At 39.4% G+C, this 16,521-nt stretch overlaps 1 protein-coding gene across 1 annotated transcript; it reads left to right on the forward strand.

Annotated features, from left to right (window-relative positions):
- The first annotated feature begins 147 nt into the window (after positions 1 to 147).
- LOC139733639 (uncharacterized) lies at positions 148 to 16,283 on the forward strand. Its single transcript, XM_071644453.1, has 10 exons — positions 148 to 395; positions 1,784 to 1,979; positions 3,697 to 3,967; positions 5,747 to 5,850; positions 7,904 to 8,081; positions 9,148 to 9,205; positions 9,704 to 9,767; positions 11,882 to 12,024; positions 14,706 to 14,966; positions 16,163 to 16,283. Exons 1-10 carry the CDS (start codon positions 148 to 150, stop codon positions 16,281 to 16,283), a joined length of 1,644 nt encoding a protein of 547 aa, XP_071500554.1.
- Positions 16,284 to 16,521: the final 238 nt, after the last annotated feature.

The raw sequence follows: 16,521 nt of genomic DNA on the forward strand, positions 1-16,521 counted from the left end.
TCGGATTCAGCACCCCCGAAATAGGGTAAAATCATCAAAAAACATTGGGTGGACGGTAAAACAAGGTTAGGCCCCAAAAGTGGCTTTGGCACCCAGACTATAGCGGGCATTTGCACGTAATATTGAGTACGCATAAAGCTCAGCAAGATGGCAGCCTCCAGTGGTAGCGGCGTGCAGCTTGAGTCCTGCAGGGACTGCCGCGTAGTCTCAACCCGCAAGAGGCATTCTTCAGTCGGAGGGGAAAGCAGCAAAAAGGTCGACTTTGACTTCATGGGTACCCTCCCTGATGAGATAATCATTAAAATCCTGTCTTACCTCCTTCCCAACGAGGTAGACGTGGTTGGCAGCAGCAGTCGGCGGTTGCAGGAGCTCTCAGTGTCGGCGTCTCTAGCCCGGTAAGATCACCCACGAAGGCAAAGGGGGTAAAGCTTGAAGCCCCGCCGCTCGGGCGGGCTCTGGCAGGCCGCTCGGGTCCGGGTGGGCTCTGGCCCGCGCTCCGCACTGGTCGAGTTCCGTAATACGCAGCGCACGTAGCTAACCTAGCCTATATAAGAAGAGATAAGTTTGCCAATTTTCTTCATTGCTTCCTCTCTGTTGTAATCCCATTTGTGTGTGTGTGTGTGTGTGTGTGTGTTTGGGGTGGGGGGGGGGGGGGTAGGGCCATTCGCCTTGGCTATAAACGTAAAGTCGTATTCGCGTAAAGGCGTACTGTTAGTGTTGTTGTTGATGTAAATAACACTTGATTCTGCATTTATTTCCTTCATTTGTTGCTATACTACTTGTCCAGGACCAGGTTCTTACTACTAGAATCTAAAAAAAAGGTGTATCTATAAAAGGTGAATCTATAAAAGGTGTATTTACGGTAGGTAAAGCTAATGACAATGCACATACTTAAAGCATAGAGACATATTACTTATTATTAGGTCCTGGAGTAAATCCTCTCAGACTCTCCTTTTGCTTTGACGTTATTTTGATTTGGCCTAAAATTTCCCTGTGAAATATTAAGTGTATAAACATGCATCGTGTAGATTAGAACTCACATAAATTTGAACCAAATTGGCCGTCAAAAAGCGTTGATATTGATGTCGGCTCTCATTATCGTCACTCAAAACAACTCTCTCTTCATGAACGACCACAGTGTTCGCAGCCTGCACAATCTGAAACTGAAGTTAGCCATCTGTTATTTTAATTATGTGACAAATCTTTCAATTAAAGCAAATAACTGATGCATGGTATGGGAGCAATAAAATCAATGTAGGGCCTACAAATTATGTCAAATGGCAAGTTGAATGAAGTCAGGCAAGAAATGCAGGCAAATCTTCCTAAATCCCATAAGACCACACAAACATGCATTTCACAATTAACAGACTTTCAACTTGTCATACACATCATCAAACATTGATTTTAAGCTCCCACAATGAGTCCCTATTCGCATAATATTAGATGGCTAATTTCACTTCTAGATTGTGCAGCTTGCGTACATGTACATGCCACAATCTCTCATGAAGAGTGAGTTTATTTTGAGCAAGACTTGAAAGTTAGCATAGATATTGATGCTTTCCAATGACTGATTTGATTAAAGATTGCCTGATTAATTGGAAATAAGCTATTAAGCATATCCTGTGATTTTGGTGTGCCAATTTGGTGCCCACGGTGGAAATTGAGGTATCTACAATGTACATGGATACAAAAGTTCATTAAAAGCGCCATACCGTAGTTTCCTTTTTAATTTTCATTGTTGACATTGATGTTCATTCATAATATTATACCACAACTTAACCAGGACTGTAAACTTGAAGAGGTGCCAGAAGTTGGGTATGGACAAGATGAAGAAGTACCTGAAGCGACAGGCAGGCAAGATCCAAGTCTTGAATCTGAGCAGCAATCCATGGATCTCAGCCAAGTCTCTGGAGGGAATGGTCTTTGCTATGGGAGCTGTTACATGGCTGGATGTGACAGGGTGCTGTGTGCACCAAAGGGTAAGAACCATCAAAGGATACTGTTGTACTGTGTGTTTCCCTGGATGTCATGCAGACTGAGATAATATTGCACACTCAAACCTACCAAGTCTCACACCCCAGTGACCCATCTAATTCTCACTCGCCCAGCAATCATTTTCTTACGCCTCAGAGGTTGGTTAGAGGAGACTCTGTGTGGCTGTTTCTTACCAATCATAGCTCTATACCATTCCAAATAAATAATCCAGAGGTCTCTATAAAAATTTTGTCATCTTTTTAGTCATGTCTCTCAGTCAGATACATTCTATAAATCAAGACTCATTCACCCTTGAAGAAAATCTTGGAAAAAAAAAACTAATTGTTCAAAATGATGTCTTTGAAAACAATTTCCACATTACAAACAGATTAGAATTAATGCAAGTAAAATTGCATTATGGGCATACCCCAAATTGCTCAATTACTAATCCTAAACTGGAAAAGAAAAAACTCTCCTCAGTGGGGGAGAGACACCTCCTCCTACACCCATCCCACCCCCCCCCCCCCCCATCCTCAGTTGTGTGCTGTCACTCTTAGCCACTTGAGAAACATGGCACTTCTCCTTGCTCTTGTTGATTCTTGGAGGAGTGCTGTATCTGTGACAGAGACTCCAACCCAAAGCACCTTCTGATCTGGAGATTCTCCCGCCTGAAACCCCTAGCATACGGGAGATTCCAAGTTGATGTGTGCGCAACGCGAAATTCCCAAGGTTCTAGATGCTCTCTGGTGCTATCTAAGGCTTATTTTTTTCAACATACATGACATACGATAGAAATAAGTGAGAAATCCTTTCCAACGGGAGACAAAGAGCCAGGGCGGGAGAAATTAACTCTCAAGCGGGAGAACAGGAGATTTTTGCAAAAATGGATTTTCGGCAGGAGATCTCCCGTCGAAAACGGGAGAGTTGGAGTCTCTGCTGTGATAATCATGACCATGACAATGACAGTAGGGTGTCACCATTACATTGAATAACAGATATTGGGAATTCAAAACCAGAATGATATATCTTCACAGATAACATTAACAATTTGACAATTGCATTTTACTTCTTCTTACAAGGAAAACATTGTTCTAGGCTCTATAACGAATGTTTTATAATGAGTAGGTATATGTGGGTGGAAAAAGAAGAAGTAAAGTGTTGGTAAGATTATTAAGAACTCTAGTCAGTGCTCTGTACACTGCAGTTCTAAACACTGTACTACAATGAATTTTTCGATTAGGTCTACAGCGTATAGTAATTCATGATTTTGCATTTAAGTAACAATTCTGCCTCAGTCAGTGAATTGACAATCGATATCAGAAAGAAAGAACATTATTATCTCCCTTTAAGAGGAATGCCACAAGTGAGAAATAATTTCTCACTTTTAAGAGAATTCAATGCACTTGTGTCAAAGGAAACAATATTTTTGTGAGTCATCTGCAAATATCATTGAGCCCTGAAAATCACAAAAATAAAAACACTAATACTAAGTGTAAAGTAAGCTGCTGAAATGTAAATTGATACAGTATTGTATCAAACTTTCATCATTTATTTCTGTGTTTAATGCTTTGAATGAAGCTCATTATTCCCAAGACCAACACTCCTGAAAGCAAATAATCCCTGTGTGCATGTTGTATGGTAGCATGTGTGGGCTTTTTAGGTCAAGAATATCGATATTAATCCATCATTACTGGTAATCTCTCTATTATCTTGTACATGTAGTGCCTGGATAAGATACTAAGTACAGCTGTTCACCTGAAGTCACTCGCCTTCACAGACCGTGCTTTTAGCTTCACCCCAGCGCCAAATCGCACAGGAGCAGCGCAAGACCAAACTAGACCAGCGCAGACTCCAGGCTCCTTGAGTAAAGCGAGTCTGGACACTCTATCTAACCTGACACAGCTGAGGATGGTCCTTACTGTTTGCTGCTCTGACCTGTCCTTGGTAGTCTTGTGCCCCAGCCTGCTGTCCCTCGTACTGGACGGACATCCTTGTATGTCTACTCACTGTGAATGCGTCTTCCAAAGTCTCAAGAGTAAGGTATCTTCACTTTCAGGCAGTACTCTTGGTTTCCTGCACTCATTTTTGGTTACATGAAAATTTATGCTGTATACAAGCTTTCTCGTTGCCAAAGATGATTTGAAACAAATGCAGACAGAGGAAAACTGACCAAAAATGAAGATGGAATCCCATTTACTTTGCTCATTTTTCCACAAATAAAGATGATTTGAATTAAGGTTTCTAGTGAGAATGATATTGAATTTCAGGATGATTTTATCATCAAATGTCCTGTATAATGTTTTCAATAAATTATGTACATGTAACTGGTTTGAATCATTTCATTTGCTGCCCTGTTCTGTCAAAAGAAATTCAAAAAGAATCATGATATTACTGTTGACATATTGGCCAAGTTTTCCTGCCTTACTGTAATAGAGTACCGAAGTGATGATGTCAGTCTTTTTAATAGCGTTATAGCTTGGGTTGAAACCAGGGGCAAGTATGGTTAGCAGCGGGCACGGTGAGTTGGTTTAAAACCACTTTCTATGGTGCTTAATGGCTGTAGCATCACACCAATTCACACTCCAGCTCCCCATATGTTACACATGGTACAGAAGAGCTGTTTGTTGTCACTCTAGGTACACCAGAAGTGATGTAAAGCCAACCATAAGAATGCCCTATAGGCATGCTTTATATGAAGTGATACAGCAAACAATCATTTGAAATAACCATTGAGATTGTATCCTTTTCAACCTATCTCAGTCAAGCATTTACAATTTTACCCCTTTTGTATTAACCCTAACTTATTTGTACCTGGGGGGGGGGGGGGGGGGGGGGGGGGGGGGGGGGGGGGGCATCGACAAATTCCGCGACCATTCCGGCGCGCAAATTTTTTGACCGTGCCGCTCGCTGACTTTTTACTTTCAAGTCTCGCGCAACTTTTGAAACCAAATTTGTTGCGCTGCGCATACCGTTCCGAAGCCACGCCCCTTCAAAAAATTTTCGTCAACCCCAAAATTGCTCAAAAACGTGATTTTGTCTACAAAGTCAATACAATTTGTGTTCTTTCAATTAATTCATATGAAGATTCATATTTTTGATTTTAATGGCTGAAATCAATTTATTTTAGCATAATTATGCTTCAAAAAATGTGTATGACAAATTCTGCTGAAAAAAACAACAAAAACAAAAGTTCAAAAAACAGAAATACATTAAACATTGATAAAACAATAAAAAACATAAATTAATTTTGATACTGAATTTTTCTTATGCACAAATGTTTGGAATGTCACTAGGAATATTTACACCAAAAATCATCATTCCATAAGCTTTTATAAGCCAATTACAGACAAAAATGAGTTTTTTTGCATATATTTGATTAATGAATTAATTTAAAATAGAAAATGCAAATTTTTTGAAAATTTAACTTAACAGTCTTGTAGATTACATCCGGCTTTATGTTCATGCAAAATTTTGCGGCGATCGTGCGATCAACGGCCGAGATCTGAACGGGGGGCCATAATGGCCCCCCCCCCCCCCCCCCTCCAGGAATTCAAGCTCGCTAAATAGCCCAGGTAAGTTAGGGTTAAGTAAAAGATAAGTTGTACAGAAATCAAACCTTTTTTAATAGCCATGCGATTTAGCCCTGCAGTTTACTGTGCACCTGTAGCTTATACAAAGTATAAATTGACTAGTGAACTCTCAAGGAAACCAGCTTCACAGCCATAGTACCAGTGTACCAATGTTGAAATTACTTTCTGATATTCTCCTCCAGCACAACACTTCTCTGGGTTGAGGGAGCTGTGTTGGACGCCAGCCTTATCTCATCGCCATGGCAACATTCCAAACTTCATGAAAGATGTCATCATTTACCTACAGGTGGGCAGATCATAGAATTTTTCGTGCAAAGTGTAAATTCTCATGTCGCACAATTATATTTAATGATACATGTGGTATGGAAGTGTGATATATGATATCATGAAGTCAGCATAAATGACCTCATACGAGTATTATCATAGATAACTTGAAAGATGATAGCTGCTTAATAGAATGTTTTATCCAGTTTCCAAATGCAAGATATGGAAAAACTGCAGAAATTGCATAATGAAGAAATAAACATGTCACTGACTACACTAAACCTGTTTAGTATAATTTAATATCAATCGGTATTCCGCCTGTGCAAAGGTATTCAAGCAGTGCATGTATCCCTCTTTCATTGTCAACTGCATGTGCTATCAAACAATGGGAAATGCATACGACATGTGATATCTTCATACAAGTTTTATAGCAATGCCAGAGCACTTCTGCATTGAAAAAAGTAAATTAGACAAAAAATATGTGCAGTTTTGATACAGAAAAAGAACAGATATTGACAGAAGAAAATCTGTTGATGAAGGTCATTTTCCTGATCAGCATAACGCGAATGAACATGGATTTAGGCTACGAATGCAGACACTCCTGTCTACATTTTGGGATTCTGGTATACCAAGTTCCCATTAGGAACGGGCTAACACATTCAATAACTCAGCAAGTATCATGATCTTGTTCACTTTAAAGGGAAAATCTCATACATCTATGACGAAGCTGATGGTTCCGATGCCATCTCAGATCACCAACGACTTCAAACTGAAGAGAGGTCTTTTCATAACCTCTCTCACCCATCTCGACCTTCCCACAAGCGAAATGGAACCAGACATGAAAATTCTGACCTCCGCACTTCGGTACCTTCGTATGAACATCTCTGCAGCACTCTCTCCTTCTGTTGAACACTTACTGCGAAAGGCAGCACACCTGCAACACATATGTCTGTATACAACTCAACCATATCATGTAAGATCTCCTTGAATTATTGTATTATCATACTCAGTATTTTTGTATTTGTCATTTTTTGTAGCATTTTTTTTTTCTTTTCAGTATACGTCCTTTGAATGAGATGTCAATTTCTAATGGATGTCACAGGGATTAGATTTGACCATGCTCTAAAGCACAAAAGTGATCCAATTTATACAAAATAAGTATGAATATCTCAGCACCAAAAGCAGCTCAATACACTGGTGTCCTACTAGCAGTTTAGTCCCTCATCTCGTATCCATATTTTGTTCTTCAAGGGTCAGACTGACCAGTCACATCTGATATCATCTTGAAGAATACCATACAGTTTTGCAACACCCTGGTTCACTGACAGTGTTTAGTTTTTTTGTACCTACCATGATGAATACCCGCACTTGAAGAAGGACTTTGGTCCAAGTCTAAACCCTTGTGAAATATAAAGCAAGTACTATGCCCTAATGCTTTTTATGACTGAGTTTTGCATTTGTGTGCAGAAATTTTACATATCATATTGCAGGATTTCCAACCCCTTAAAGGCAAAATATCACAAGTGGAAATTTCATTTATGATTTCAATGGCATCCATCTGTAACTGCAGAGTAATGACTTTGCTAAACTGAAGAGATCATTTATGCAATGTGTTCCTACATGTACGTATTAAGGTGCTGATGGCAGTCAAAACCTGTCTTCAGCCTCAAAAGCCACCCTGCCAAGTCTCAATGCACAACTTGTTCTGCACACTAATCTTTGGAGCCCACCGAATTACTGAATGCTAATATTTTGCAAATATTTTGCAGTTTTTCAGTTTTGCAAATTTCATGAACTAGGTGCTGTTCGCAAATTTAAAAGCACACAAAACTTTAAACTCTGATCCTGACATGAATTTGACGTGCACGCATGCATTTATCTGTTCAGTACTTACTCCACTATCACGAATCTAACCACTGGCAGAATTGTTGGGCAGCCCAATCCACGAAAAATCTGACTCACTAAATGTATGGCATATACAGTGCTTTTCTCTATATGCCAACCCCAAGTGATAAATATGGGAAACTCTTGAGTATACTTCAGCTTACTTCCTTGATGAATTTTCTCCCACTTAGGATGAAGGCAATATCTCTGTATTACTAGGAGTGATCTACAATGGCGCGGTGCCCCACCTAGAAGGCTTGAACTGCGCTCTGTCCTGCTTCCAACACATCATGGAGAGTAACGGACTGGAGAGACTGCCGCAGGTTCAGGGAGAGCTTCCGGTTGTCCAAGCCCTCAGCAAGTTAAAGAGTAAATAGAAAAATTGATAGCATCTTAACCCTTTAGCAACTGAAGATTCTTTACATGGTGCCCTATAGACCCCTGGAAGGAACAGCAATATTGCTCTCATGTCAACAATAATTCATTTTCTAAATGATGTAAAATAGCTCACTGTACGTTTGCTTTTGCCTGTTATAAGTTATGTTTATTTGAAAACTTATTAATAAGCCTTGTAATAAGATGTGCGGTTTCGGGCATTTCAGTTACTAATGGGTTAATCTCTGTTGGATTGAGTTGACTGCTTCATCTGTGTGACATAGTGAGGTTACTAGGTTATATTTGAATTATGTCTTGAGTGGCATGCTTTCAAAACAATTGAAGAAAAAGGAACGAGGCATATGATTTGTTCATGTCTTTGGTATTTATTCAATTCCTAGATACCCTTTATGGTCCTATGCCATGCTAAGATTACAGTTGAATTGTAATCTGAAGAATTGGAAGATACTAAAGAACAAAAGACAAATACAAAGATAGTAGTAATTAAGCCAAATCACCCAAGTTGTAGGAAATAAGACCTTTAACTGTGGTCAAGATGCATATTGATGCAGTGGTTGTTAAAATAAGTGCACTCTCCTTCCCCAACACAAAACACAACACATTCTGCAATAACATTAGAAGCTTGTACTGTTGATTTTATAGCCAAGAGTACTGTCAGGGGACAGGAGAGTCTGCACTCGGAGAGTATTAGTAGAGCTTATTCTGTTTGTGCCAATTTACTTAACCTTGGAGATAAGCGGACACTCTAATTTATATTTGGCATTAATTTTTCCTTTTTTTTCTAGCAAAATGAATGTATGTTTTGTGTGATATGTTATTTATCATTTTGATTTCTAGATTCTCAAGGTTCAGGTTCAGATAAATTTCTGTCTGTTAAAAACAAAGCACAATATGCAGAATTATGATGAAAAATTTTGAACTTTGTATCTTCAGCCTGTGCGGTTTAGAGGTGAGCATACAGTAGTTACTTAGAGAGAAATTCTATTGGAGACATTCATCTTTACTTCTGTGTTGTTTCTGTGTTTTTCCCGCTCTTTAGAATTACAGGAGTTATCGCTTCCAATGTGTGCCTTACTTCACCACAGAAAGACGTCCATGTAAGTTTTCAAACAGTCTAATAATTTGTGCTTGTGCTTATGAAGGTTGTACACTATGTTCAGAACCTGAGTTATCCAGACATTGTCATCAATTCCACTAGGGTACACTTTCTCCTGCTGCTCCCCCCCCCCCCCCAGTTTTTGTAGTGGTAATGTTCTCAATATATTAGAGTAATGTTTAGAAAGATTGAAAGTCAATTTGATGAAAATAGGTTTTGAAATGGCTGAGATATCAAAACAAACAAACATACAAACAAAGTATAAAAACATAGTGGTCCCAATAACAGGTGGGTCCTACTGGTCATTAGGACCTCTTTGTTTTTGGATGTCCCAGGCATTTCAAATCCAATTTTCATCAAATAAGTTTTGAATTTCTCTTAGCATTGTATGCTTTTTCATATTTTATAAAAAAAGTTTTTCATTATCTCACACAAAAAGGTGAAAACCTGAAGTCCCATCTCAACCAAAACTATACCATCCCTTTAATATGATTCACAGATTTGATGATGAAGATGACGCAGACAGCAAGAATGACCAGAGAGACTGTGGGCATGGCATTGAGGTATGTTGCAATCTTTTACCAACAATGCAGAAGGTAACACAGAATTATTTTTGTCATGTGAGCAGGGGTTCATGAGGATTGAAGTTACTACACTGTGAGATGACTAGTATATCAAACACGCTGATCATCATGGCCTTGAGATGGCAAAACAATGTATCCACGTCCGACCTAATTTCCAGTAAGTCGAGGTTGAAGTTTCGCAAACCTACAGCTCTTTTTCTGTTTTCGTTCGACACTTCATATCTTGCCCTAGAAGGACCATACTATCAGTAATACAGTGCATGCAAATTGATCTCACTAGACCTTTTGTTTATAGAATAATTGGCATTTAATCAACACATACATTGTTTTGCCATCTCAACATAACCACAGTATTGCCATTGATATGGCAACACAATGTAAGTCTCAATCACTGGCGCACATATAATGTATTACAATGTCAATATGCGCATGCTTCTGCAGGCGCGCACAGCATGCAGTCTACTCCTGCATAAACATGGAGATGGCAAAACAATGTATTGCATGTAGATGCATTGTTTTGCCAAGTCCATACCCGTCGCGTGTTGAGCAGGGGCAAGCGTAATGCCGCTTACATGTACATTGTTTTGCCAGCAAAATTTGAACAATTTCCAATGGGAGGGAGTGTCATATTTGAGTATTGAACGGAATGGGTTCTGATTTCAAGATTTGGTCAAGAGTTAGATTATACCAAAATAAGCCAGAGACTCCAACCCTCCCGTTTTCGACAGGAGATCTCCCACCGAAAGCCCATATTTGCAAAATCTCCCGTTCTCCCGTTTGAGATTTGATTTCTCCCGCCCTAGCTCTGTGTCTCCCGGTGGAAAGGATTTCTTACTTTTTGCTATCGTATGTTGAAAAAAATAAGCCTTAGATAGCACCAGAGAACATCTAAAACCCTAGGAACTTCGCGCTTCGCACACATCAACTTGGAGTCTCCCGTTTGTTAGGGGTTTCAGGCGGGAGAATCTCCAGATCAGAAGGTGCTTGGGGTTGGAGTCTCTGATAAGCTGAAATATGTGACTAAGTCAATTTTCATGAATTTTCGACATACATTGTTTTGCCATCTCAAGGCCGATCAACCCTAACTGTGCTTCTTTTCGGTGATTGGCATGCAGCTGGTGTGCCTCTTGCTCCCTGTTGGTGCAGATGTCTGGGAACTAATCATCGATGAGTAGCAATTACCCAATCCCCCTAATCCCTATTGTGTGACTTTGGTCTTCCTGTTGGACCGAAGCACATTGCCATGCCTGAGTGGGCTTGATTACTTTATAACTGCCAGTAGGTTTAATATGTAGTTTAGAGGAAATACCGGTACTAACTGCTAATGGAAAAGCAAATGTCAGCTGTAACCAAAATGCCTGAACACATATAGGGTTAAAGATGATATAAAGTTTTGGTACCTCAAAAGTTTCCCTGAGTTTCCTTGTCTTAGTTTGTGTTTCAGGTTAAAGTACTTTTCATATAACTAACACTGTGAGACTTACTCGCCCCAAAGTGATCTCATGTCTTAGTAATCATGCAATAATGGTTTCGTACAATACGTGTATATCGATTCTCGCGGTACCGCGTCGAGTCAAACTAACGGCTTGTTCGAATTTTTCAGAGCCCGCTCTGCTCTGGTACGAAACCATTATTGCATGATTACTAAGACATGAGAGCACTTTGGGGCAAGTAAATCTCACAGTGTTAGTTATATGAAAGGTACTTTAACCTGAAACACAAACCAAGACAAGGAAACTCAGGGAAATTTTGAGGTACCAAAACTTTATATTATCTTTAAGGAATGCACCCTCTGAATTTGATGTTATTTTGAGTGTGTGGCAAAACAGTTCATTGATTTCCAAGGAGTCATCGAATTACTTTGTAATTCGATAGATAAGACCATGTAGTTATAGCTATCAAGCACTGGATGAAGTAATCAACTTTGTAAGTAATATGAAGTGTACATGTAAGGACAGACAAGGCAAGATGGAGCCTTGTCAAGTGTTTGATCATAAAATGCTAACACCATCATTATTTTGTCCTTTGAATATTACAGCAAGTGGTATGACTGTAAAAGGATCACTGAGTTGTAAATCATTTATTTCCCCCAGACTGGACAGAACAGCAAAGTGCCTGACAGTGAAGCCCTGGCCAGTCTTACGAGAGCCTGTCCATATTTGAAGAAACTGGAACTCATTGATTCTCACACAAGAGTTAGTCTGTTCTCTACAGACTCCCCTCTGCATTCTGCCAGGTATGATGTCTTTTAGATGCAAGTAGTTTTAGAAATCTCTGTTGTCTTCTCACCAGTTCTTAAATGCAAACAGGAATGAGTGTTTAGCATGTTATTTCTGTCAAAGAAGTTTATATGAATTTGCCAGTGTTTGTTTGTTTGTCTGCTTGTATATTTTTCTGATTGGAGAATAACTCAAAATATTAACCCGTTGCCTACATGAACCGGATGGGCCCTTTACAAAGGGGATTTTTTAATCTCGTGGTGAATGGGTTAATGGATGTGTATGGAATTTTCAGTGAAAAGTTGATGATGAGCAGATGAACAAATTTTGGTAGTTATCTGTATCACTGTCTGGATTCTGTAAGTTTTTCGAATTTTTTGAAGGATTTTTTTTTTTTTAAAATCATTTGGAAATAGGGTTCATATGCATCACTCCACAATAAGTAGCCAGATTACTTAGCATTGCCATCACTCTTTTGTACACTATATCATAATGATGACTGTTGATTGATAAAGTAAGCCATTGAGGACGAGTTCTGAGCAAGTGTCTATGGGAAATGTGTGTTGTAGGAAAATCAGCCTGTCCGTAACCCGTTGACAGGGCGGACTGATTTTGCTACGACACATATTTCCTATAGACACCTGCCTGAGTACACTCGGGACTCATCTTCAATGGGTTAAGAGGTTAATATGCAATGGGAAAGGACAATATGGGTGAGAATAAGCTTCTTGGTAGAGGTCAGTGATCTCTGAGTGATTTTCTACTGGTAGTTTTATCTGCAGTCATGTTGATGACACTGTGAAGTTTCACCAAAAAAAAAGTAATATGAGAAATGAAAGTAAAGTAGTAAGTGATGGTAAAGTTGCAAATGGCTGTAAATCAGAAATCAATATGACAAAAGCCAATGATTTTCAGGAAACCTTTACTCAGCCGGATTCAGAATTGTTCAGCATTACGTGTGATTTAGTGCCAGGGACTCTAAGGTTGGTGTTCTGTATGATGAATGGAAATTGTTGTGATATTTCATAAAGACAGTGTAGCAAAAAAAGCTGCTGAAAACTGCTTATCCAATAGTGGCGAGCCAATGGAGTAAAATGGAGTCAAAAGGGGCCTGAGCTTTCGATCCTAGCAGAATTTTCGTCAGAGGCAAAATGACAAACAAGCAGGAAAACAATCACATAATATAAGGACTTCACACAACAGGAACAGACCAGGACAGGCTGGGTACACAGAACAAAGAAAACAAAGTAGAGGGTGGGAGGTCACAGGCAAGGAGCCCAACAGGTAAAGGGAGGGGGATTAGAGCAGGAGGGTGGACAGACAAAAGGCAGAGTAGGGTCAGTAATGATCATGAGGATCAAGGGGGCAACCATTGAAGGAAAGGATGAATAGGGAGGCAACATCAAAGAAGATAAGGAACACCAGAAGGTTAAAGAAAGGGGAAAAGTGAAAAAGCAACAGCAAGGGGAAGGGGGAGGGGGGGGGGGGGGGGGGGGCTGAGCAAAAAGTGAGCCCTGAAAGGTGTACCAGGAGGAGGCAACATTTCATAAAGACATCAGAGAAATAAGAGAATGATGTTTTTCTGTGTCTAGAATTCATTCATTGCTTGCCATCCTGTCACAGATGCCCATCATAAGTGGAAATGTGTGGAGATATACATATTGTGGAGTATAAAGGCATAATTTATCATTTGCAGATGAGACAAAAGCCCAGCATTAGTGCTTTAAAATAGTTCTTAAATGTGAGTTAGGGATAGAAACAACCACTGTAAAAATTAGAATCCATATAATCAGTGTTAAGTGTTGTTAAATGCACAAAATGTGAACAGTACTTTAAGATGTTTCCAGACTAAACCATCTACAGTTATGGTTTATTGAGAAAAACATTGATATCTCCTTATATTTTAGGCTTTATTGCAAAAATTTTATATGGTAGGATGTTTTGTGATACAACAGACCTACACATATGCATCAAATATGATATCTTGAACATATTTGAAATCACTGCTTCCAGAGGTAAACAGGACCTTCAAAGAACAAACCATAATGTTCAAATAATGCACAGGTGAGAGTGTGTTAGTGGAGATGCAGCACACTCCAGAGTATTTACAATGCTAAAACATGCACAAGGTGCAGCCGGATGCATGTTGCATGACATTGTGAATACCCAAGAGTGAGCTTCACCTCTACTAGCATCACAAACATAAACCTGTGCATTATTTGTTTTATAGAATGGACCAAAAACTAACAACATTTTGTTGATAAATACCTTTATGTGTGAATACCGGTCAGCTACATGTAGAATTTGCTCAATTAAAAGCCAAAACGTCGTGAGATGTTCATCCCAAACTCTTGATACACGAAGTAGAAGTTGTTTAAAGAAATAAGTAATTGAGAGCACAGGATGCGCTTGTAACAACTCATTGAGTACGCACTTCTAAAGTACGCATTGTGACATCAGGGACTGTGCAGCTATAAGTGCTTTCTTGGTTATAAAGTGCCATAGGATTACAAGCCTTGATGTTATGCTGATTTGTTGCACACTTTTTTCATGCCCTTGCATGTTAGTAAGAAGATATGAAAGTAAGAAATAGCTCACATGGAACTCATTTCAGTGCGTCTGATGGGCTTCATTCTTGAACCCATTTTATAAAAAATAACCACAAACACTTCTCATATCCACTACCATTCCTATTCAGCTCCAGACAACAGTGCACCAAGTATCGAGACCAGCTGACCGATTCTAGTCTCCCAGCATTGGCTAGTCTGTCCTTCCTGACCCACTTGACGCTGGCTGGCTTGCAGAATGTGCGGCATGGCCGCGGTCTGGTGGACATCACAAGGGGGTGTGGTCAGCTGTCCTATCTGTCGCTGGCCAATCTGGGTCTCCAGGGAGACTGCACCTTTCTCCCTGCCCTCTGCGAGGCGCTGAAGCATGCAACCAATTTGGCAGATTTTAGGTAAAGGGCTCCCTCCTTGTTGGCCTTGTCATCAAGGATGATGTTCCTCCTTTGCAAAGTATTGTGGGATGTACAGGATCAGCCTTGGGTTCTTAGCTTGACTTGATGACATCCTAACAATGCGTGTCAATAGTCTTGTCTCAAAAAGTGGTATTTGGCAGCAAAGATTGTTAATACAATGTACATTCAATGCAAAATAATAAAATGGATGCTTTTTCAAGTGTTACATGACGTATCATGCTGGTCATCTGGTCTATGCTAGTTCATTCTTTATTTGAGCAGGTTTGATGAATACCATAGATTATTACATAAAACTTATGCATTATGTCACTCTGAAACTGAGTGAAGTACCCCTAACTGACTGAGAAAAAAGAAAGTCATTCTTACGTATGTGCCCATGAGCTAACTCCAAACTGGCATATTTATCTGCTGACAGACTCATTAGTGCGTGAACCAAATGACACAAATTTTTTAACGATCTTGTCCTGTCAGATATTTGATTATTTTAAAGGGATGGTACAGTATTGGTGGAGATGAAAATTGGGCTTTAATTTTTTTGCGAGATACCAAGAAAACACTTATGAAATAGTACAGAGCATACCATTCAAAGAGGAATTCAAAGTTTATGTGATAAAAACGGGTTTCGTATAGGTAAAACATCCAAAAACAAAGTAAAACAAAACGATCGCAATAAAATGTGGGTTCCACCCTTTATTAGGATCATTCTGTTTTGGATATCTTGGCCATTTAAAAACCAATTTTCATCAAATAAACATTGAATCCCTCTTGGAATTACATGCTCTTTCACATTTCATTAGAGGTTTCTCACTATCTCACACACAAAAAAAAAAGAATGATAAAAACCTGAAGTTAAGTCTCAACCAAAACTGTACGATCCCTTTAAATACACTGACAACATCTGGTTTCAGAAAATCGTGCTTGAGTAAATATGTATCTGCTGACAAAGATCGATAGTGACAGGCAAGGCAGTTAAATACCAGATTAGCAATTCTTGAGTTGATCAAGTGGTCAAGATCAGTGAACCTTCTAGGTATGTAAATTGGAGGCTGTAATATTTATAGTAAGATGTAGTGATTACTTGAGAAAACAGAGACATGTCCATCAACTGCATATTTCAGTGGACTTGCTCTTACATATATTACAAGTGGTTGTTGTTGTTTTTGTTCTATCGCTAGGCTGGAGCACAGATACATGAGTATCTCAAGCAGGCTTCTGCAGTCATTGGCCAGCTGTACCAAGCTGAGGAGACTATGTCTCATCACCAAGACAGGCTGGTATGTTGCATTTGGGTCTTGAAACAAGACTAGATTTGAAATGGATGATGTTCATTAACCATTGTTTCTGTGAAAAATGCTTAAAGGGAGAGCCCAAAGTGACATGAAAATTGAAGGTACTGTATTAACCCTAACTAGGCCGAGCTATTTTGGTAGATGATAGAGCCATGATACCATGTTCACTGCCGCCTCTCCAAAATATCTAAAGTATGTGCCAAACTGGACCTGCCCCACTGATGAGAATTAGCATTGTATCAATT

This window comes from Diadema antillarum, unplaced genomic scaffold (assembly GCF_040938485.1).
Source record: "Diadema antillarum isolate AM-2024a unplaced genomic scaffold, OU_Dant_1.0 seq00000485_RagTag, whole genome shotgun sequence".
Lineage (NCBI taxonomy): Eukaryota > Metazoa > Echinodermata > Echinoidea > Diadematoida > Diadematidae > Diadema > Diadema antillarum.

What these genes read in the sequence shown, in the direction of transcription:
- LOC139733639 (XM_071644453.1), top strand. Translation starts at nt 148, where the DNA reads ATGGCAGCCTCCAGTGGTAGCGGCGTGCAGCTTGAGTCCTGCAGGGAC. An exon ending in GGTGCTGTGTGCACCAAAGG is followed by an intron (nt 1,980 to 3,696) that starts GTAAGAACCATC and finishes TTGTACATGTAG; the next exon opens with TGCCTGGATAAGATACTAAG. An exon ending in ATGTCATCATTTACCTACAG is followed by an intron (nt 5,851 to 7,903) that starts GTGGGCAGATCA and finishes TCTCCCACTTAG; the next exon opens with GATGAAGGCAATATCTCTGT.